Below are 23,514 nucleotides of genomic sequence, written 5' to 3' on the forward strand. Positions count from 1 at the left end.
TAAAGGCACTAAACAGAATCAGTGACAAAAGACAGCTTTGGCAGAGTCCAACACTCACTGGAAACGTATTTAACTCATTGCCGGCAATGCGTACCAAACTCGTAAAGGGACCGAACAGCCCTTAATAAGGGATCTTGTACCCCATACTCCTGGAGCACCCTCTACAGGACCCCCGTGGGACATGGAAGAACACCTCCAAGTCCATGAAGCACATGGAGAAGGGTTGGATGATGTCCCATGCACCCTTGAAGACCCTGCTGAGGGTGTAGAGTTGGTCCACTGCGCCACAGCCAGGACAAAAACCACACTGCTCCTCCTGAATCTGAAATTCGACTTCCCGACAGACCCTCCTCTCCAAAACCCCTGACGAGACCTTACCGGGGAGGCGAAGTAAAAACCCGAAAAAACACTTTAAGCCAAAATGGAAGCTGTCCTGTGCGTTTGTCTTCTTGAGAGTTGTCTACTCATGAGCAACATACCAAATTTCATGTTGCTAAGTAAAACTGGGTCCCCGGGCTGAATTTTAAAAAACTCTGGGGGACCAAAATTAATCGAAAATGGCAGACGTTCTGTGTTTTCACAGATTATGCCTCTTGAGACCTTTTTGTGGGTCAACTCAGGATCGACCTTCACCGAATTTCACGTTGCCACGTAAAACTGGGTGCTGATTTTTAGTCAGTTCTTCATGGCCACACAGTTGTTATTGCTTGAGCGGACTATAGACAGGCCGGGCCAGCCAGTCAGTCAAAAGTTTAATTGACGTGATTTTTGGTTCAAATCCCCGGATGAAGTCTTGAAGGCAAGACAGTCTACCCGACACTTATAATGATGACATCATCAAAATGCAAACTACAACTTACCTTATTTTGTACCAAATCAAAATATACAGTACCTCATTTACAAACCCTGAGGAGCTCTTTACTTTCTAATTATGACCCTCGCCCAGGAACTTTTTATTTTATTTTATATTTTTATAAACTTTGCAGGATTTCACAAAAGGTATTTTGGTGAGGATCTAGATCGAAGTGCCAATCCAGAATTCCACCTTCCCCACGGTTTCAATGTTTTGCACATTTTGTGATGACCGCGATAAAGCAAACCCATAGTTGCATACAATTTATTTTAAAAATAAATGAACAACAAATATCATTTCAAACAAATTCACATAACTTATGTAAGGAAATAAAAACCAATAATCAATCAATAAATATATCTAACACTAAATGGATAAATAATTTAAACATTTTAATTTACAAGTTAATTTATTTTAAATGTCATTGACGGTATAGTGGTACATTCGACTGACTTGCGGGCAGCGTGGGTTCAGTTCCCACTCAGTGACGGTGGCTGGCGACCAGTTCAAGGCGTAGTCCGCCTTTCGCCCGAACTCAGCTGGGATAGGCTCCAGCATCCCGCGACCCCAAACAAGCGGTATAGAGAACAGACGGATGCATGCATCAAAAATAAAGAAAGAAAGAAAATTCCACCCATCTCAATAAATCACTTAAAAATTCATTCACAAAGGAATGTATTTTAAAATAAATTTACAAATAAAACCTATTTTTAAAATATATTCACCAAAAATGTATTTTAAAACAAAAATTACAATGAATTATAAAAGGAATTTACAAATAGCTATAATAAAATCAATTCACAAATGAATGCATTTTTAAAGTAAATTCAAAATGATTTTGAAAATTAATTTTTTACTTTTCAATTCACAAATGTATTTTAAATTCAGACATAACATAATACTAACTACTAATAACGAAAATTTGAAAATATAGCTAAAAATGAATCTAAAATCATTTTAAAAAATGAAAGCTACAGATAAACACACAAACACATACATAAATATAACTACAGTATTGGATTTTGGTGATTTTTGTTTTTTGTTTTTGTTCAATTCAGACACACGAGGTGTGTCGCTATGAAGGTGTTGATCCATATTAGGCCTTGGCAGACGTCTCCTATCCTTTGTTGCACATAAACATTAAACATGAATGTGTTTCTTTGAATTGAGTACAGTAATCAGATGCCATGTGTTGTGCATTAAGGAGCATGAGAGCCGTGTACAATGCATTCTCTCTGGTTTTATTCAGCGTCATTAGGAAGAGTCGTGTTTGGAAATTACAAAATGTATTCCAGGTAGAAACAGCAGAGAAAGATCCAGAACCCCCCCCCCACAAAAAAAGTCAAAAAAAAAGAGAGAGAGACAGAGCATGGGAGAAAAGTAAGAGAGAAGAAGAAAAAGGATTTCATTAACCGTGAACAAAACATCACCAGATTCAAGCTCAGGCAGCTGGTCATCTCTCCAATTGGGATTTCTTTTTTTTCATATTTTTGTTATTGTTCAAGTGTTCTGGTTGTGTCCCCGCATGAAATAAACATTCTTTGAGTTCATCACCAATCTCTTTTTTTGGTCATTTTCTTTTCTTTTTTTTATTAGATTTTTTTATGGTCAAATTTATATATTTTTTATTTTTTTTGTTTACATTTTTTTGTTTTTAAAAATAGAAGGAAAAAAGAAACACATTGCTCTTAAAAACATCAATATATATTTTTTACATATATATTTTTTCACATAATATATATATCTATATATATCCATATATATATATATATATATATATATATATAATTAATTTTTTTGTAATTCCTGAAGTTTACCCCACATAGTGGCATGCACGTTGCACATGCAAAATCTGTAATTAAATACAATCTCTTTTTCGCTTCAAATTGCCATGTATGCTTTATTTTAGTTCTCTTTTTTGAATCCCCAACTTGCTGAGTGATTTTCTACTGTGGCACTGGCTCAGGTTCTACTGGGTCCAATGGTTGCCATGGTGATGGGATGGATAGATGGATATGTGGGTGGATAGATGCAAATTCATCATTTTAAGTAAAATAATAATAAAAAAAAAAAAAAAAAAAAGAACACTTTTATGTTGTGGGTCAAATTGACCCATTTTAAGTTTAGGACTCAAGAGAAAATATTTTAGGGAACAGTAAAAAAAAAAAAAAAAAATACAACCCTCCTCTTATATTGTAGGTCACATTGACCCATTCTCAAGATTGAAAAGGAAAAAAAAAAAAAAAAAAAAAAGTTCAATAAAATGCTGCACCCCTGTCACGTGGTGGGTCAAATTGACCCATTGTCAAATGTAAAAACAAAACATATATATACACATACATATATATACATATATATAACAGTAACCCAAGGTATAATATTTAAAAAACTGAATAAAAGTAATACAACCCTCTTATGTTCTTGGACCAATTTCAAGTTTAAAACGAGAGTAAATATTTTGGAGAAGATTAAAAAATACAACACTCCTCTTATCTTGTGGGTTACATTAACCCTTGAGCAAGCGCAATACGCAACACAAATATTTCATACTCAAGGGGGGGGGGGAAAAAAAAATAAAAAAAATCAATCCTCCTGTTACAGCATGTTGCAGGTCAATTTGACATTTTCAAGAACATGTTTTATGTAAACCAATTTTTTGGGATAATTTTTCCTCTTTTTTGTTTGAATTATATTTTAACAAATGCGTTAGAATTTATATGGTATGTTTTATAATTATAATTTATATTAGTATTGCATTGATATTATTTCTGTGGTTTTCTAGTATTCACCCCCAAATATTAAATTGTTATGTAGTAAATACACTTGTTTTTATATTTTATGGTTAAACATGCAGTGGGTCATTTTTACATGAACCCCCCCCCCCAAAAAAACTGGAAGGTTAAAATAAATCCTTTATTTGGTCATTGTATAGAATTGAAGATTAAAAAAAATTGAAAACCTAATATTATATATGTATGTATATATAAATCATATTTTGGTTTATTTTTATGGTTAAGTGACCTGTGCACTTTGGGCATAGATAGGTTAAAGGGTGAGTTTGCAATTTTCCCCCACAAAAAATACTTTTTGTCATTTTTGTTAAAAGTCTTAGTTTGACCTAGCAGTAGTACAGAGAGAAAGAGAAAGAAGAAAATAAATAAATAAATAATAATAAATACATAAATAAATCAAGCCTCTCTTGGCCTATCTTGTACCTCTAATTTGATTTTTAAGAAACTACCCCACCGGAGGACAAACAACCAATCATAAACAGAAGGCGAAGTGTCAATCATTCTCGGGCACTCACAGCAGTCACAGTCTTGCACTGACCAGTTTCCTTGGGCTTCAGGTGCTTTGCTAAAACTATGGTGGAATATACACATCCGGTAAGCAACAAAAGTTCCACCATATTTTTATTCATATATTCTTTGACGGCCTCTCATCAGGTCTGCAAGATAAATTGGGTTGAAAATGCCCAGGATGTCCTTTTCCAACCTAATCTCGGTCTTTTTTGCCTGGCAGCACAGATGGCCGTATTTCTTATTAATATGTGACATGGAAAACAGCTTCGCTCTGATTGTCCGATTGGCCATATCTCCGTGTGGAAGTGTTCATAGCGACCTCGCATTTGGCTCACGTGGGGTCTTACTATCGTCGTGAAGCAGAATTCACCAAGCGTTGAATTATTCGCCCACTACTCACAGCCCCACAGAGGGGACGTGTCACGTGGGTGAAGTAAAAGAGAGGATATTTTAAAAGCGAGTCCCATTCAGTTACTTTAACGAACTGGCTTGCGTTGTTCATCTTGCGCACATTTTGGCAACAATGACCAAAAGCTTCGCTATTTAATCCTCACTTACATTCAACATTAGAAATATAGTTAAGCATTGTCGTAAACCACAACACATGTATGCTTTTATATACAGTGGAAGCTTGATTTAACGGATATTGGATGCAACGGGCTGGTGCCGTGAGACCCGGTAGCATACGGCTAATTTTATTTTTCAAATGTATTTAAAATATATTTAAAAAATTTAAAATTAGCCATGTGCTAGCGTGGTGCTCTTGAACACAGCAGGCCTGAGTTGAAACTCCAGCCGGAGGAGGTAGGTTTGGATAAACGAGGACACAGACTCATTGTGATGACCTATGTTATGCCTAACACTGTGGATTTCCAAAAATATTTTTTTTTGATGGCAGGACACCTTAAAAAGAAAGGATGTGACACACTCCCCAGACAAAACAAGGGCAAACATTGGAGCTGCGAACGCCATGTAAAAAAAAATAAAAAATCCACTGACGTTCCGCTTCAGTCATGCGATGAGTCAACACGCTTCTTAGTTGTATGTCTGTAAATAAATTATTTTACCATCAAAAGTCCATTCTTGGTCTTGTTTTTGTTGTTTTACAGTTTGAGGTGTCACAAAAGCAAAACATATTAGCTTCAAAGTCACTGTTTTGTTTTGACTTTTTTTTTTTTTTTTTTTGGGTCAGAAACTGGTGCTTTAACACTGCAAACTCCCCTTTCAAACCTGTAATTTATCCAATTGTTTGACCAGTTCAGGGTGTACCCCGCCTCTCGTCCAGAGTTAGCTGGGAGAGGCTCCAGCACGCCCGCGACCCTCGTGGGTATAAGCGGTATGGGAAAATGAATGGATGGAAGAATTCAATTGTTCTGACGTCCACAACCTTACATCAAAACTGCAGCTAAATACCACCACCGTGCGACCATTGAGGGTACTGCATCTGCGCGAAGCGGGATTTTTAAAAGTTGGATGAGAGGCAAGACGAGGACAGACAGACATTTCCATTGACAAACTTTTATGCTTCAAAGTGTACATAATTTACAGAGTCGACGTGGACAATGGAAGGTTGAGTGGGTTGATAGGACAGACACACACACACACGGTTAGTTTTTTAACATCACCAATGTCATTTGTTTGTTGTTTTGGAGTGCCACAAATGACATCATGTGCCTAATTAAAAATAAAGGCCAAACAGTTACTGCTTTAATTTTTTAGGCCATTTGGAAAAGAAAAAATCCCAAATGAATGATGAGAAAAAATAAAATGGAAAAAAAATTCACAAATCTATGTAAAAGTAATTGATGAATAATGAAAATCCATTTATATTTAAAACGAATTGATGAAATGTTCCAACAAATTCACAATGAAATATAGTTAAAAATAAATCATTGTAAAAATAAACCAAAACTAAATTCTCACATGAATTCACAAATATACTTAAAAATAAATTTAAGATAAGTAACAAAAATACATTCACAAATATATCAAAAAATATATTGCTAAGAAAACTACTAGACAATTAAAAAAAATAAAAAATATATGGCCTTTCGATAATACTGCAATGTTAAAATATGCTCTAGTACTGATGTATGCTAATAAATTGTATGCTTTTTACTACTGTCCTTACTGCACCATCAGGAGGCTCCAAATTATTTTTATTATTATTGTTAAATAAAACAACAATCATGACAAACAGCTGTTCAAATATCTCTCTCTCACGCACACACAAAGTGAATGCCTCCCTGTGGCTGGGACGTCATGGTGATGATGACACTGCGTGATGACATCATGTGGTTATGACTTCATAGCATGATGTGACATGATGGCCCAGTGCCTTTTTATGTGAAATTACTGCTGATACCGCCACTAACGCCCTTTAAACACCCACCGCCCCCAAGACACACACCCCAATAACCGCTCTCCTAGGGCTGTACATGGCGGGGGGGGGGGAACCAGCGCCATGTGCGGCTTGAGCTACATACGTAAGCATGACTTTTGGCAGCACTTGAAACTGTACAAGAAAACCCACGTGATGTTTTGCAAAGAGAGCCCTTGAGTTGCATGTTTGTCCACACGCCGCTGACCCGCAATGCCGTGCCAATCCAATGATCGTAACGCAAACGAAGGAGACGCTTCAAGCAGGGCTTCTCAACCTTGTTGGGCACAGAGAGCCCTTAAGGGGGACAACTTTTTTCAACGACCCCCACGTAATCCGAACGCCAACTGAATATAACTTCTGTACAGTGGTACCTTGACTTACTTGATTGTTTTTTGGGGGGCCAACGCTTTACTTTTACTGAAGCACCGAGGGTGTGCCCGCTATTGGTGTGGCTGAAAGTGCCACGATAAATGATTGGCACCTCGTCAGTCACCCCTTCTGTCTCTGATTGGTTGTTTTTCTTCAGGCGCGGTTGGGCCAGAGAGAGAGATTAGTTTTCTTTATTTCATGATCAGTTTACACGTGTACTATTGTCAGGTTATATTGACTGCTGTGTTACAAGCCAAAATTGGAGGTACGAGCAGGATTTAGATTTACCGCCACAAAATCCTTGCGGGATACCGTGTATCACTCACAATTTGAGATTGTTATAGTTAATTGATTACATTTGCAAATCAAGGTACCACTGTACAATGTGTACCCCTATAGGAATGAAAAAAGTTGCCTATTTTCCAGAAAAAAAATCATCACGTTACGCTAAATGAATATTTTTGGGAGAAAAAAAGTTGTAACGTTTTTACAATAAAGTCGTATTTTTTTTCAAGAAAAAAATGCTATTGTTACAAGAACAAAGACAGATTTTGTTGAGAAAACAGTGCTCCCCAGTATAGTCGCGATTCGTTTCTCGCAAATTCACCTATTTGCACATTTTTGGGGGAACCTATTCTCGGTTCTTTACGGAGAAACTCGCCCATTTGCTGTTTCTGTGCTCAGGGCAAAGCCTTGTTTAATATAAAAGCAGTGCTTCGGCGCCATGGTGTATTGGTGTCAAGGAACTATGTTGACGTGAGGGGAGGAGCTTCTATTAGACAGGCCAAAGCCCTTTGTAATAGAAAAGTGTTGCCATCTTGTGGCATCCATAGGAAATTATAAACCTTTTTTTTTTTGGGCGAGGGGGTCAATTATTTGCAGATTTTCGCAGGGGATGGGGAAATCCTCGTATTTTCAATTTGCAGCGTTGGCCTGAAGGGGCCGAAAGTCACTGGGTGATTCCCCTGCCCCGGATACCTACAGGATGGTACTTTTGGGTTCCATTTTGAGCGATGTCAGTGTCACCCCCTCGTGGGCCCTGTGTCGAGACCACCGCAAAGGACCCAGAGGGACTTTTAAGGCGCAATGTTTTTGACCTTTTCGAATACAGCCGGCGGTAGCGGGCTGGCAGGCGTTGGACTAATGTGACTCGATACAGAAGGCACTGCGGCTCTGTCGGGGTCCGGGATTCTGGGTTAAGTAACTGCAGACGGGCTTCCAGTTTGTGCCCTTTCACTTCCTGCCAAACAACAACCGCAAAAAAACGAACAAGTCTGTGCTCTACTCATAGGCGCTGGAGGTGACACGTGGTGCGGAGAGGGAGGGGGAAACACATGCAGGGGGTCTCGCATTGCGCAAGTGTGCAAGTGGTTCCGACCGTCACCCGTTTGTCGGCTTCCATCAGGGATCTGGGCCTTACAGCTCCTGCGGAAACCATAAGGACGCTCATGAGGTCTGCATAGAGTCAAAAGATGTGGACTATGGTTTTGGGGGAGATCTAGGATCTTCAAGAGTGCAAGTTCAAGAGTGGCAACCGAATCAAAAAGCTATCGAGAACTACGGCTACAGTTATATCTATATTCAGGAGCTCATCTATAGGAGTCGATTATCTAAGTCTAGAATATTTCATAAAAACGAGGACCAAAAGAAAGGCGTCCCGTAACACCTTATCTAAGGTTAGTCTGAATGAAAGCCGAGTGGAGACGAAACCAGGCTGTTGAATACTGATGCCGGATTTTGGCAGAAGAGGACTCGGCTGTGCTACAGTACCTGGTACCCAGTCCAGACCTGAATGGAGGGCTTGGGCAGAGGAGGTCACCGATGGCACGGAAGTGGTGTAACGTGACTTTACAGGGGGAAGGGACCAAAGGGGAGGTCTAAATCGGGCGGTTGTGCTGCTCAGTTCTCCGACAACGCTACAAAAAAAGAGGGATGATTAACGTATTTTATAACCATTTTCTTCTTTGGGTTTTGGTAAGACGAGAACCAAAAGAACTCCCTGACTTCCCCCTTGAGCCAGCCTGAAACATCGCCTTCTCGGGACCAGGGATCATCGACGTAAGCCAGAGATGTAAACAAGATGGACTTGGCATAATTGAAGGGATAACAAAGAACGTGACAACAACTCTACAGCAACAGCGCTAACAATCATCAACATCATTGTCATTCTGCATGGACATTTTTATCAAGACTATCATCATGAACAATACTAAATACCAGGTGGCAGAAGTTCACTTCCCTCTGCTCTGTCTCTCTCTTGGCGTGCCCCCCAAAATCCCAGAACCCACCCTGGTCAACCCCCATTAAAAACCTGACCACAAAAGCTGCTTCTCTTCCAGGAGGTAAGCAACCGTCAAAGAGAGAAAGAGTCTAAGAGAGAAGAGAACTTCGTTTTGTAAACGTAAATGTAAAGCTCCACAACCCCAAAGTCCCAAAACATGGGGTTCAGTTTCCTCTCTACTATGTGTTGATTCAAACATGCAGGTTTCCATCCAAAAAGGCTCAAAGGAGTGAACGAAAACAGAAGAGCTTCCAATGTCCGAGAAGAACAACAAGAAGTAAACGAGAAGAAATATACTGAAGAAATTAGTCTATCATTTCTTTCCTCTTCTACACCCGTTCCACTGCGTGATTTCACTTCCTGTCAGGCTACGCTTGGGTGGGGCTTACACAGAGCTGAGCATGCACCCCACCGTACAGGAATTGATGTCATACCAGCACGGAGAGTCTGTAACAGTAAACAGAGATGATAAAACTCATCAAATATCAGCCAGCACTGGGATTGGCTGTTTTTTGCAGAACAGGCAGAGCTTCCTTGTTCTATCCTTGGAAAAAAAGTTCAAGATCAAGTGGTTTTCCTCCCTTTTTCTCTCCTCAGGCAAAAGTTTTGTTCTTGAGTGTGATTTTTCCTGCAGGCAAAGCTTGGCATGTAAGGGTCTGATTGGGGAGAGGGAAGAGGGTCTGACTTTTTACGAACTCATGTCCCTTAAAAATGTGAGTGGAAGCAGCAGAAGCCGCTTGGAGAGTTCCAAGAAGCAGACTGGCCAGCGAGTAACCTGAAGAAGAAGAAGGATTCAGCCAATCACAAGGAGCGGTTTTGGCCTCAGAAACCCCAACCATTTGTCAGGACTCTTTGTTAAAACCACATGCTCCACGTTACCGCGGGCAGCTCGGCTTCCCAGCAGCAGATTCTGGGAAGCATAGCCCAGGTAGCCTTGGCCAGCTTCTGTTTGTCAGTCTATTTAGAGCACCATCGCCCGCCTGGTCTCTGCCTGCAGTCTCACTCACAGAGTTCAGGCGCTGAAGGCAGGGTCCTCGGGAGGATGTCCAGACCCCCCACCCAGTTCCCCATCAAGTCTGCAGATGCAAGGCCAGAACCCTGGAGGTTGCTGTTCTTCTCCTATCATTTCTGCCGTAATCCAGTCGCTAGCACCAGTCATCCTCGTCTGTCTCGCTGTAAGGTTCATGCAAGCCTTTGCGGGGTCCGCGGGCATGAGGGGGCCGGTGGTGCGGGTGAGGTGCCCCAGGTGGCCCCCTTTGATGTGGAGAAGGCGAGGACGAACGGTAGCCGTTGGGCACCCGGCGGGGATGCGGATGAGGGTTCGGAGGAGGGGGCCCGTGGCGGGCAGTCCTAGGCGAGCGGGGGTGCGGGTGGGGGTTTCCTGCATGAGTGTGGGGGTTGCCATGGGAAAGGCTTTGCTCATACGCAGGGGGCTCGTGGTGCCGCTCATACTCGAAATCACGCTCATAGAAGGGCCCGTCCCCCTCCAGACTGTCCTCCAGCGGAGGTCCGTTCCAGCGGCCTCTGTGCGGGGACCGCGGTGAACCGTGAATGGGCGAGCGGGGGGACTGGTGCCTTGGGGAGCGGGGAGACCCGTGCCTTGGGGAGCGGGGAGACCCGTGCCTTGGGGAGCGGGGTGAACCGTGCCTTGGGGAGCGGGGCGACACGTGCCTGGACGAAGAGCCCCCGTGGTGGGGAGAGGCTTGACGGGATGGTGGCCGGTGGTGGTAGCCCCTGTCGAGGTCTGGGGGGGAGAAGTGTCGTGGGGAAGGCGAGTGCAGGCGGCCTGGCCCCGGGGGACCGTAGCTGGGCTTGCGGACGGCAGGGGAGTAGGTGACATGAGGACGGGGTACGGCGGGGGTCTGGGGCAGCTGGCGACGGCCTCTCCGCGGCGTGCTGGTCCCCGAGGTCGAGGGAACGGGGCTGCCGCTCACCGAACTACTGCCCTACAGCAAAATGTAAACAAGGAAAATCAAAACGCACCACAACAAGAACAGAGACAAAAGTGGAGCAGAATGGGTAGGTAGGAGGGGGCGATAGGTAAGGTAGATAGGTAGGTAGATTGGTCAAAAACAGTGATGAGGCAAAGAAGAAGTCACACCAAGAAGCAACATGTCACATTGAAGGCAAATGGACAGAGAGAAAGTGACAAATAAAAAAAGAAAAAGGAGAAATTGACATTCATAAGTGGGTGAAATAACGTTAAACTCCTGACCGGACTAAAGCTGCGGGAGCTCAAGGCAGGATATGGATCACTGCCCCAACTAAGAGCTGAATGTAAGCTATTCCAGCCATATATCCATTTTGTACAGCGCTTATCCTTATTATAGTTGCAGGTGGAGCCTAGCCCAGCTGACTTTGGGCGAGAGGCGGGTAACACACCGGACTGGTTGTCAGTCAATCGCAAGGCATATACAGACAAGGGGTTCTCAAACTGTTTCCTTCCAATCAAATATAACTAATGCCGAGCTCAGAATACACCTACGGTATGCAGCCCGATTTGGACCCGACGGACACTGTTTTGTTCCAATCAAATATAAAGCAACTAATGCCGAGCTCAGACTTCACATATGTAGCCCGATTTATACCCGACAGACACGTCACACACAAACGTTCACTGTCGTGGCCGATTGAGTTACAAGTCCCCAATCAAGACACTGTCAGATGTGTAATGTACAAATAACATGATTCATGAGTCAGCTGGAGGCTAGTTCGCCTTTTCTTGACCAAAAACGGTAATCAGTCGTGCGCTAATGCTAATCGCGCTTGCTAACCATTTAGCATCGGCTAATTTTGTTGGCTCAAATTCTGTACACAGAATTTACACCAAATAACATATGCTGTTAAAGGAAAGAAGTCCATCCCTCATGAATAGAATAAAATGCATGTTAGCAGTTAAAAAAAAAATCTCTCTTTTTTTGGGGGGAGCGATTACTCGATGGAATAGTCGATAGGATAATGGACTCTTAAGAAGATTCGATAGTGACAGCCCTAATGCCCAGAAACCCTGCTGTCTGGGCTCTCTTCTTGTCCCGACACCCCGAAGACCAGTGCCATGGGACCGTGCTCTTGGCGACAGTACGCGAGGATCGGGCGGGGTTTCGTCGGTATCATATTTGTCGCGTGACCACTTGTCCTGTCCAAGACACAGTACGAATTTGTGACACCTTGTCTGGTCATCTGACACACCGACTATCGTTAATGACAAGTCGTGTATTCTGAGCTCGGCATAAAGTAGGGAGGTATATATATATATATATATGCACTCTTTTAAATGATACACCAATAATTTATTGCAGACCCCCAAGGAACGGCTCGCCGACCCCTGGGGGGTCTCCAGGCCCCGGTTTGAGAAGCACTGTTATAGACAAACAACTACCACATTCACATTCACACTTAAGAACAATTCAGAGTCTTCATCAAGCTAACAAGCATGTTTTTGGAATGTGGAAGGAAGCCAGAGTACCCGGAGAAACCCCACTTAAGTATGGGGAGAGCATGCAAACTCCACAGAGGAAACTCCGTTGCTGAAATTCAAATGCCAAACCTATGAATTGTGTAGCAGACCTCCTAACCATACCAATGCATTCGTGTAAGTTATTCCTTATCTATGAAAATTAATAGCACAACCCTTGAAAGGAGCTTAATCTGGGTGTCACCATGGCCCACCTGTCTGTGGCCCCGTCCGTCTGGACCCTCACTGGGTGAACGTGACCAGTGTCTGTCGTGTGAGTGTCTGTGGGTTAGGTCATGTCGATCGTAGCGCTCTTTGTCGGTGGAGCCGTGGTGATGGTGGTGGTGGTGGTGGGGGCGCCGGTCCTTGGTCCTGCCCCGGTCGCGCTCGCGCTCCTTGGGGTGCAGGTCACCCGACTGCGTGGTGGTGCTCAGGTCTGTGCCCAGGCCTGGTTTGGAAGAGGAAACAAATGGTTAGTACAGACATCAAAACCACCGGAGACCCACAAGGTTCATTCCTGAGGCCATTGCACAAAGCTCTCAGACTAACATTTTTATTTGCCTTCTATTTCTATTTCTCAGATCTTTATGATTCTTAAAGATTCAAAGTCCAATTTGAAACCTAAACCCTGCCTTAAAACCATGACATGGAATCATTACCCTGCCTTGAAACCCTAACCCATGCTTGAAACACCTAATTTGAGACCCTAACCCTAATTTGAAACCCTAACACTTGGTTGAAACCTAAAGCTTTCCTTGAAACCTGAGAACTTGTTTCAAACCTAAAACTTGCCATAAAACCCTTAATTGGAACCTTAACCCTGTCTTGAAACCCTAACCCAGGCTCAACTGCAATACCTAAGTTGAAACCCTAATCCTAAATTGAAACCCGAAAGCTTGTTTCAAATCAAAACCGTGCCCTGAAACCCTAATTTGAAACCTTAACCTTGTTTCCATCTCGAACTGTGGCTTGAAGCCCTTATTTGAAAAACTAACCCCAGCTTGAAACTGTAACCCTTGTTTCATACCCCTGTCCGGTCTTGAAAGCCTAATTTTAAATTCGAACCCTTGTTTGAAACTGTAGCCCACGTTTGGAACGCTAACTTGAAAGCTTATCCTTGGCTTGAAACCCTAATTTGAGACCCATACCCTTGTTTGAAACCCTAACCAAGACTTGAAACCTTAATTCTGAGAGCCCAACTTACAACCCTAACCCTGTCCTAAAACAATTTGAAACCTTAACCTTGGCTTCAAACACTAATTTGGAAACACTAAACTTGGTATCAAACCCTAACCCAGGCTTGAAACCCTTAATTGGAACCCTAATTTGAAACCCAAACCCTGTTGAAGACTGTTGTATGGGGTGTTAGATCAAACCAAACCCTGCACCCTTGTGGACCTCACAACCTTCCATCCTGATGCGGACATAAACATCCCTCCTCTAGGAGCCAGGGTTTACCTTAACAAACAACAAAGTGTACCATACCTCTTGGTGGAAACTCACCTGTGTCTGCGTCAGTGTATCTGGTGAGGGATCGCTGTGAGGTGCGGTGGCTTCGGTCCCTGTGTCGGCGCCCCCCGCCACTGCCGTGCCGACCCTCCTCAGACACCACCCTCTCCAGGGGGTAGTCGTCCAGCCTGACGCCCCGACCCGAACGCCCGTGGACCAGGCTGGAGGTGGAGCGCCGCATGGGACTGGTGTCCGTGATGGTCTGAGGGACCCGGGACCGAGGATGAGGAAGAGGAGGACAGACAAACAGTAGATGAGATACTGCTGTGAGTGTGGATCATTGATTGTTTTGTACTCCCCTTTCATACTGAGCTTGTGCCAGTATCGGTTGGATACCAGGGCTGTTTGGTAAACCCAGACCTATAGTATATCTTGATGGCACCCACATAAGGTCAAAACGTCAGCGTATGGGTCTGGTTTCTAGGTGTAAAACGGTAAAATGGTTGCGGCCAGAGACCAGTGGTCACCACCCACCAAACCACTGATGTAATTCAGTCAAGGGTTGGCTCCTACCTGGGCCAGTTTTGTTAGCGGCAAATGGTAAAAACATCAATGAAACGCTGGTAATTTTGGCTCCAGCTCGGAATGAAAGGGATTGAAATCCCAAACCCAGGCTTGAAACCCAAACCTTGGCTTCAAACCTTAATTTGAAACCCAAATCCTTGTTTGAAACACTTAACTTGAATTGGCTTGAAACCCTGATTTTGAGACCAAAACCTGGCTTGAAATTTGAAACCCTAAACTGGCCTTGAAACAATTTTATGAAACCCTGACCTTGGTTTCAAACCCGGTTTCTTTGAAACCTTAACCCACAATTCAAACCCTAATGTTAAACTAAAACCCTTTTCTGAAACCCCAGCCCTGGCTAGGAATCCTAACTTAACACCACAACCTTCGCTTCAAAACCAAATTTTAAACCCTAACCTTTGGTAGAAACTCAAACCCAAACTTTAAACCCTTATTTGAAACCCTAACCCAGTAGCCCAGGCTTGGAACATTAACTTAAAACCTTAACCTCGGTGACAAGCACAAATTTGAAACCCTAACCCCTTTTTTGAAATCCTAACCCAGGCTTCAAAGATGAATTTGAAACCTTCTTTGAAGCACCATCAAGCTCTGAACCAGAACTGGCACCAGGTTAGCATGAAAGGGGTACGTGACCTTCTCGGTGAACCAGATGGGTGTCTGCCAAGCCGACCGGAACATTCTAGTATTGGCTCGGGCACCCATCTGGCTCAGACAAACGACTTCACTGTAATTATTTACAAATCGGAAACATCCGCCAGCATTCGCATTCGCACGGTGGCTGAATGGAACACGACCATGCTTCCCCGGCAAGCGGGATGGGTAGGAGGAGAACCCGAGTGAGTGCAAGCGTGACGTTGCTGACCATGCCTCCACATGCACAAGGCACAAGAGAGACTTTGGCACTGTTGGACAAGGCGCACATCTTGGATTTGGGCTCAAAACGACATCATCAGGCAACAATGCGCTAAAACCATGAAGCCACTCAGTAGTGTCCAGTATTTTGTACGCCATTGCAAATCAGCGACAAAAAGAGAAGTCAAACACACCAAAAAAATTAGAAGTATAACCTAATTAAATTTAATTAAATGCTACAGCATAAGGACAAAAATAAAAAAAATAGGATAAAATATAACATCATAATAAAAAAACAACCTTAAAATAAAATATAAGTGATCAAATTAAATGTAATCTAATAAAATCTAATGAAAAAATTAAAACACAATATAATGCAAAAAACAATTAAGAATATATTAATAATACAAGTAAAAAATAAAATGGATAAAAGGAAATTAAATTGAACTGAAAAGCTGAATAAAATGAAAGATGAAATAATAATAATCCATCCATCCATCCATTTTCTGAGCCGCTTCTCCTCACTAGGGTCGCGGGCGTGCTGGAGCCTATCCCAGCTGTCATCGGGCAGGAGGCGGGGTACACCCTGAACTGGTTGCCAGCCAATCGCAGGGCACCTACAAACAAACAACCATTCGCACTCACAGTCACACCTACGGGCAATTTAAAGTCTCCAATTAATGCATGTTTTTGGGATGTGGGAGGAAACCGGAGTGCCCCGAGAAAACCCACGCAGGCACGGGGGGAACATGCAAACTCCACACAGGCGGGGCCGGGGATTGAACCCCAGTCATCAGAACTGTGAGGCAGATGCTCTAACCAGTCGTCCACCGTGCCGCCAATAATAATAATAATAATGAAATTAAAAATACAAAAATAGAATAAAAAAATAGCATCATGATAAGGAAACATGAAAATACAATCAAAAAATAAAAAATACAAGTAAAAAATAGAAAGGACCAAATTAAATTTAAATGAAATACAGTAGCTTAATAATAATAATAATAATTCAAGTAAAATCTTGAAAAATAGGTTCAAACAAGAGTATCATAATAAAAAAACCAACCATAAAATACAAAATATGAAAACATTTAAAAGAACTAATAAGAATAAATATAATAATAATACATATAAAAATATAAAAAAGTGCTAAACAAAACAGCGTTATAACAAAAACAACCATAAAATACAAGAAAATAAAAAAATACAATTTAAAATGGTCAAACAAAATTCCATTAATAAAATAGCATGAAAAAATAAAGTACAGCAAAATAGAATTAAATAAAAAATAAGTGAACAATAAATATTAAAAAAAAAGACAAATAAATACATAAATAAATAAATAACTGTTTTACAGATAAAAGACGCATGATAATCTCTGCATTGGAGTAAGTAAATGCCCCTGGCTACTCTTAGCAGATGCAGGCTGCAGGAATTTAGTTCCAGGAACTACCAGGAAAAAAAAGTACCTGGAACTTGAGGTGGACAGGCGGCAGTAAAAAGGACATCCAGTAACAAAAAAAAAAAAAAACTCAACCGAAGAAAACATGTAGCCTTTAAGGCGGACTAATGCTCTACTGAGTACTCTTGTTTTAGCCATTTGTAAAACAAGCACATCAAAGCATTTGGAAAGGGACCATGAGACCACCTCTTCACTGGTCACCCACGTCATGCACCACCCGGGTGGGACATGCCCGCCACCTTGACCCCACCCCTTTCCATGATGTCCATGCATTTGTTCTTTTCAATACACTTCCGTCACAGTGCAACAGGCAACACAGTCAAGAGCGAAATACACATTCTCACGCGCACACACACACGCACGCGCACGCACACACACACACACACACACACTCTCACGACAAGCGACAACGGACAGCACACCAAAGAGAGAAAAAAAAAAGATGGAGCCAGGATAAGATGGAAGAATAGAAGCGGGGAACAACAGATCGGTGGGGCTCACTGCAGTGTCACTCCTCTGATGACTCTTTTATAACGTTGGGCCTCATTCACAAATGCGTTGAAATGTTCTTACTCTGCGCCCAAGTCAAATGTAGATGGTTTTCTTTCCTATGATTGCTGTGATTGTCCATTTTGGACTATTATTCTGTTTTACTTGTCCATATACAGTATACTACTACTACTACGCACAGTCACTGTCAGACGGATGACACGTGTACTGGTCAATTTTCTTCTCACTGTGTATGTTAGTGAATCAGAATTAATTTGAAACGACATGCCCCTGCTTGCCAATACAAGCACATCCGTCTGACGTATCTCAGCCAATGTGCGGAGCTTTAAAGTCACGAAAAAAAAAAAAAAAAGGTTGTCTCCGAAACTTGTATTTCTTAATCTTTAACATATTTTCTAAAAGTTGGTATCATCGGAAAGCTTGCTAAACACACAACCCGACAACATATAATAATCATGTCAATCATTTTTAATGAATTCTGAAGTTAACTTCGAGAATGTGCTACAAAACATGCTACATAGAACAATTTAGGAGCTGAGAATTAACAAACACTGCATACGTTCAAATAACATAGTAAGGAATAAATATACAGATCCTTTCCCAAAAATTTGAATATCACGGAAAAGGTTATTTATTTACATAATTACACTCAAAAAGTTAAACTTTCATATATTATAGATTCAGGGCCCACAATTTAAACAATTTCAAGTATTTATTAGTTTATTTTTACATAATTTCGGGCTTCCAGCTCATAAAACCCACAAAATTAGGAATTGAAAAAATGTGAATACTGTGAAGAAATCCCCACTAAGTTTTTGTAGAAAAAAAGAAAGAAATTTAGGGTCACATCAAATCAATCAAAATATGGTACTTTCAAAACGATATGTTAATCTTTAATACTTGGTTGGGAATCCCTTTGCTTGAATCACTGCCTCGATGCGCCGTTCTAACTATTAAAGATAGACCAGAAAAGATGAATGAGCGAGCGCCTGCTCATAATGTCCTGCTGCAGTAACAACCCCAACAACACCTGCGCTGTGTACGTGGCAGCTGAGACCTCACGGTCAACAAACGTTAACAGAGAGACAGCGAGTGAGCGAGAGAGACAGAGAGAGAGCGAGAGTACATACACTCAGGTTATTGCCGCGAGGCCTGTGTCTTCTCCGCTGCAAACATAAACACAAACGATACAAAGAGCGAGACACACAAACCAGATTGGTGGTAAGAGGAAGAAAAACACCAAAAGAAAGCAACAGATAAAGAAGTATTGAAGTCTAATGCGCGCGTACGCACACACCCAAACACACACAGACACACAGTTGTACGTCGTGTTTCGTTGTGGTCATTTCTACCGGCAGCCAGTAAGTGGCCACACTGCGCACAGTCCAGACACACCAAGGATTAGATGGAAGTGAAGCGGAAAGAGGAGGCGCTAACAAAAGCATTCGATGGAGATCATTCCAAAAATGGTAGTATGATATAATATCTTCGAGATCAGTTTGTGTCCCTTTCATACCTTTTTTCCCCCCACAAGCATACAATTGTTAAGTTATCGAGCTGCCTCGTGATTAAAAACATATAATTGCTTACTTTTCAAGACGCCTCGTGATCAGAAGCGTACTAACAAACGTACGATTGTTTACAGTTATCGAGCCGCCTTGTGATCACAAACATACAGTTGCCTGCTTTTAATGGAGCGTACCACAATAATAATAATATTGAGCCACATGCTGCTTCACTCAGTCTAAAGACAAGGCACTCTACCATTACGGCGATAAGGGGAAAAGCCATGTGAAAGGGGCTACAGTTTGGATGTGGTGGTTGGGAAAGATGTGTGTGCTTGGTGCGGGGTGGGTTGGGGGGGCGGGTTTGAAATGAGCCACTGAGAACTCGTATGGGCTAAGTCCATTTTCGTCTTCTTTAAGTGCACAAATGAATATGCTTATCCTTCAGATGACTACTGGTCGCAAACAAGATTTTGTTCAAATTTTGACATATCGGAGGAAGACCATTATTACACTCAGCGCGTTTTTGGTCCATCATTGCAACACTTCGGCCAACATCCCAGAACGTGAGATACAAGACTCAGAAAGTATGTAGTGCTTTGCCTTGGGTGCCAGTGCATGTCAAGTGAACGTTATTTAGCATCTTTCATGAAATATTAAAATATTTGACGTATGTTTTAACTTTAGAACACTATTGCACAACACTTCAGATTCTAGTCCCATTTTGTTTTTCTTTTCTTTCAGGGAACCTTGACGATACAGACTGGGAGCCAACCTATGAAAGTGAAGTGGCTGATAGTACCTCAGTTGTGGATAGGTTCCATCCATCCATTTTCTACCGCTTATCCGAGGTCAGGTTGTGGGGGCAGTAGCTTTAGCAGGGACGCCCAGACTTCCCTCTCCCCAGCTACTTCATCCAACTGTTCCGGGGGGATCCCGAGGCGTTCCCAGGCCAACCGAGAGACGTAGTCTCTCCAGCGTGTCCTGGGTCGTCCCCAGGGTCTCCTCCCGGTGGGACGTGCCCAGAACACCTCACCAGGGAGGCGTCCGGAAGGCATCCGAATCAGATGCCCCAGCCACCTCATCTGGCTCCTCTCCATGTGGATAAGTTAGTTTTTCCTAATCAAAATCATTATATTTGGCAAATCTAAAGAAAACCACAATGTCTGTAAAAATAATTATCCTGAAGAAGTCATTATTGCCGTATAAATCCCCCGGGTATTTATTTTTATTTTTTGGATAAAAATTGGAATCCTCTGTCCTGCAAAATGACATAAATGGCATAAGCCCACTGTAGTCCTCTGTGGTTCAATGAAGAAAGGTTTGAAGCGGGTGCTGGTTGGTGAAAGGAGGAGGCAGGAGAATGAAGAGAGCAGAAAGACACCCGTGAATTTCAAGTGCCTCAAAAACTTTGGTTATGAAGGAGTATTAGGGCCACATTGAAAAGAATATTTTGAGAGTTAAAAAATAAGACTCTCTCGAGATCACACTTCATTATTGTTATATTACAATTTTCTATCTTTAAAAACTATTATTTTATTCATATAATATTACAAATGTTATGTAGAAAAATATGTGACTTCATTCAACTTTTCCTTTATTCTTGTAATATCAAATCATTTATTTGTATCAAATTTCAACTTTTTTCATAAAAGTACTCAACATTTTTCCTGAGAAAAGCAGACTTTATTCTCGTAATATTACTACTTTTACATCTCCGGAAATAGGACATTAATTTTGTAAAACAAAGAAAAAAAAATGCAAATCCATTCTCATGGATTACATAATTTTATTAAAACAGAAAAAAATACTATTCTCAAGATTATGACTTTGAATTAGAAAAACTTTCAGCCCTTAAAATAACTTTGTTGAAAAATATGGCTATATATACACTTTTTAAAAAAATGACTTTATACCTGTGGTATCAACAACAATTATCTAGAAAATATGATTTTATTCTCATAAGATTAAAAAAAATTAATTTCCCCCCCCCCCCCCCAAAAAAAAAAACACAACATTTTCTCTTGGAAATATAACTTTTTATCCTGTCTGTCTATGAGCACTTCTTTTTTCTTTATGAAATACTATTTATTTCTGATAAGATTACAACTCCCTCACCCAAAAAAAACTAGACATTCAGTATATACTGTGTTCAAAACATACTGTAGTAGTGCCTTGAGATACGAATGACCCGACTTATGACTTTTTCTAGATGTGAGCTGTCCTTGGAGGATCTTATTGCTTTGACTTGGGGACAAAAATTTGAGATACGAGCACTGTGCAATGAAATGAACTCAACTCACCTCACAACAAACGGCAGTTTGGCAGATCGTGAACAATTCTTCAAAAAGAGGATCTTTAATGCCATGCCGAGTTGCAGTTTATGGTCAAACTGACCAAAAAACAAAGAGAATTACATATACACATAGCTTTGTCTCGCTCAGCTTAACGCTAACAACTAGTGCAAAACACCATAGACTGGCTAACATATTAACATCAATGTGGCAGTATTGTGACCTTCTTGATGTACAAACCTCAATTCCAATGAAGTTGGGATGTTGTGTAAAATAAAAATAAAAACAGAATACAATGATTTGCAAATCCTTTTCAACCTATAGTCAATTGAATACACTACAAAGACAAGATATCTAATGTTCAAATTGAAAAAACGATATTGTTTTTCTGTATGAAAATATTCAGTCATTTTGAGTTTGATGCCTGCAACATAATTCCCAAAATACTGGGACAGGGGCATGTTTCCCACTGTGTTACGTCACCATTGCTTTTAACAACACTCAATAAGCGTTTAGGAACTGAGAACACTAATTAATGAAACTTTGTCGGTAAAATACTTTCCCGTTCTTGCTTGACGTACAACTTCAGTCGCGCAACAGTTTAGGGTCTCCGTTGCCGTATTTTGCGCTGCATAATGCGTCACACATTTTCTATGGGAGACAGGTCTTGACAGCTGGCAGGCCAGTTTAGTACTTGCACTATTTTACTACGAAGCCACGTTCTTGAAACACATGCAGAACGTGGCTTGGCATTGTCTTGCTGAAATAAGCAGGGACGTCCCGGAAAAAGACATTGCTTGGATGGCAGTATATGTTGATCCAAAACCTGTTATGTACCTTTCAGCATTAATGGTGCCTTCACAGGTGTGGAAGCTAGCTATGCCATGGGCACTAACCACCCCCATAGCATCAAAGATGCCGACTTTTGAACTTTGCGCAGATAAGAACCCGGATGGTCCTTTTCCTCATTGGCTGACACCACGCCCATGATTTCCAAAAACAATTTGAAATGTGGACTCGTCAGACCACAACACACTTTTCCACTTTGCGACAGTCCATCTCAGATGAGCTCGGGCCCAGAGAAGAATGTGGGGTTTCTGGGTGTTGTTGATGTATGGCTTTCGCTTTGCATGGTAGAGTTTTAACTTGCATTTGTAGATGTAGCCACAAACTGTGTTATCTGACAATGGTTTTTTTTAAAGTCTTCCTGAGCCTCAGACTACACAATTATGTCGGTTTTTAAAGCAGTGCCGCCTGAGGGATTGAAAGTGACAGGGATTCAATGTTGGGTTTTGGCATTGCTGCTTACGTGCAGAGATTCCTCCAGATTCTCTGAATCTTTTAATGATATTATGGAAGTAGGTAATGAAATCTCTCAATTCCTTGCAACTGTACGTTGAGAAACGTCCTCAAACTGTTGGACTATTTCCTCACGCAATTGTACATAAAGCTGTGAACCTCGCCCCATCCTTGCTTGTGAACAACTGAGTCTTTCAGGGATGCTCCTTTTATACCCAATCATGACACTCACATGTTTCCAATTAACCTGTTCACCTGCAGAATGTTCCAAACAGCTGTTTTTTGAGCATTCTTCAACTTTCCCAGTCTTTTGTTGCCCCTGTCCCAGCCTCTCTGTAACGTGTTGCAGGCATTAAATTCAAAATTAGAGAATATTTGCAAATAAATAAATAAATAAAATAACGTTCATCAGTTTGAACATTAAATATCTTGTCTTTATAGTGTATTGAATTGAATATAGGTTGAAAAGGATTTGCAAATCATTGTATTCTATTTTTATTTATGTTTTACATAACATCCCAACTTCATTGGAATGGGGGTTTGAATATCCGTATGATTGCATTATACTGTCCGTGTGTCCCAGGTGGCCAAGATGTGCACACCAGAAGGAGGCGCACTGAATTAATCATGATGTACAAACTGATTAATTATTTATATTCAATTTAATGATGTTACTACTATATGTGTTTTTTAAGTGCAATATTATACATAGTGTGCTATTTTCCTTATTAAAAAGAAATGACAATTTTTTGTTTTTTGGGGGCAGGGGAAGCTGAGATGGATTAATGGCATTTCCATTCATTTCTTTGGGGAAAGATGATTTGAGATACGAGTGTTTTGAGTTATGAGCATGGTCAGGGAACAAATTAAACTCATATTTCAAGGCACCACTGTAAATACTGTATTTGTTTCT

At 41.4% G+C, this 23,514-nt stretch overlaps 1 protein-coding gene across 13 annotated transcripts in view; it reads right to left on the reverse strand.

Moving 5' to 3' along the window:
* Nucleotides 1-23,514, reverse strand: part of cacna1ab (calcium channel, voltage-dependent, P/Q type, alpha 1A subunit, b) — a 141,512-nt gene that overhangs the window by 1,392 nt on the left and 116,606 nt on the right. For 7 of the 13 annotated variants that reach the window (XM_061770677.1, XM_061770670.1, XM_061770666.1 and 4 more), the window contains 4 exons: nucleotides 18,634-18,669; nucleotides 14,146-14,353; nucleotides 12,858-13,090; nucleotides 1,104-11,134 (listed from right to left, as the gene is read on the reverse strand). In XM_061770677.1, the coding sequence (XP_061626661.1) occupies nucleotides 10,334-11,134; nucleotides 12,858-13,090; nucleotides 14,146-14,353; nucleotides 18,634-18,669 (1,278 nt within the window). In that variant the 3' untranslated portion in view covers nucleotides 1,104-10,333. Of the gene's footprint in view, nucleotides 1-1,103; nucleotides 11,135-12,857; nucleotides 13,091-14,145; nucleotides 14,354-18,633; nucleotides 18,670-23,514 lie in introns of those variants that run through there. The other 6 variants (XM_061770668.1, XM_061770671.1, XM_061770673.1 and 3 more) reach the window with 3 other exon arrangements.

This window comes from Phyllopteryx taeniolatus, chromosome 4 (genome assembly GCF_024500385.1).
Source record: "Phyllopteryx taeniolatus isolate TA_2022b chromosome 4, UOR_Ptae_1.2, whole genome shotgun sequence".
Lineage (NCBI taxonomy): Eukaryota > Metazoa > Chordata > Actinopteri > Syngnathiformes > Syngnathidae > Phyllopteryx > Phyllopteryx taeniolatus.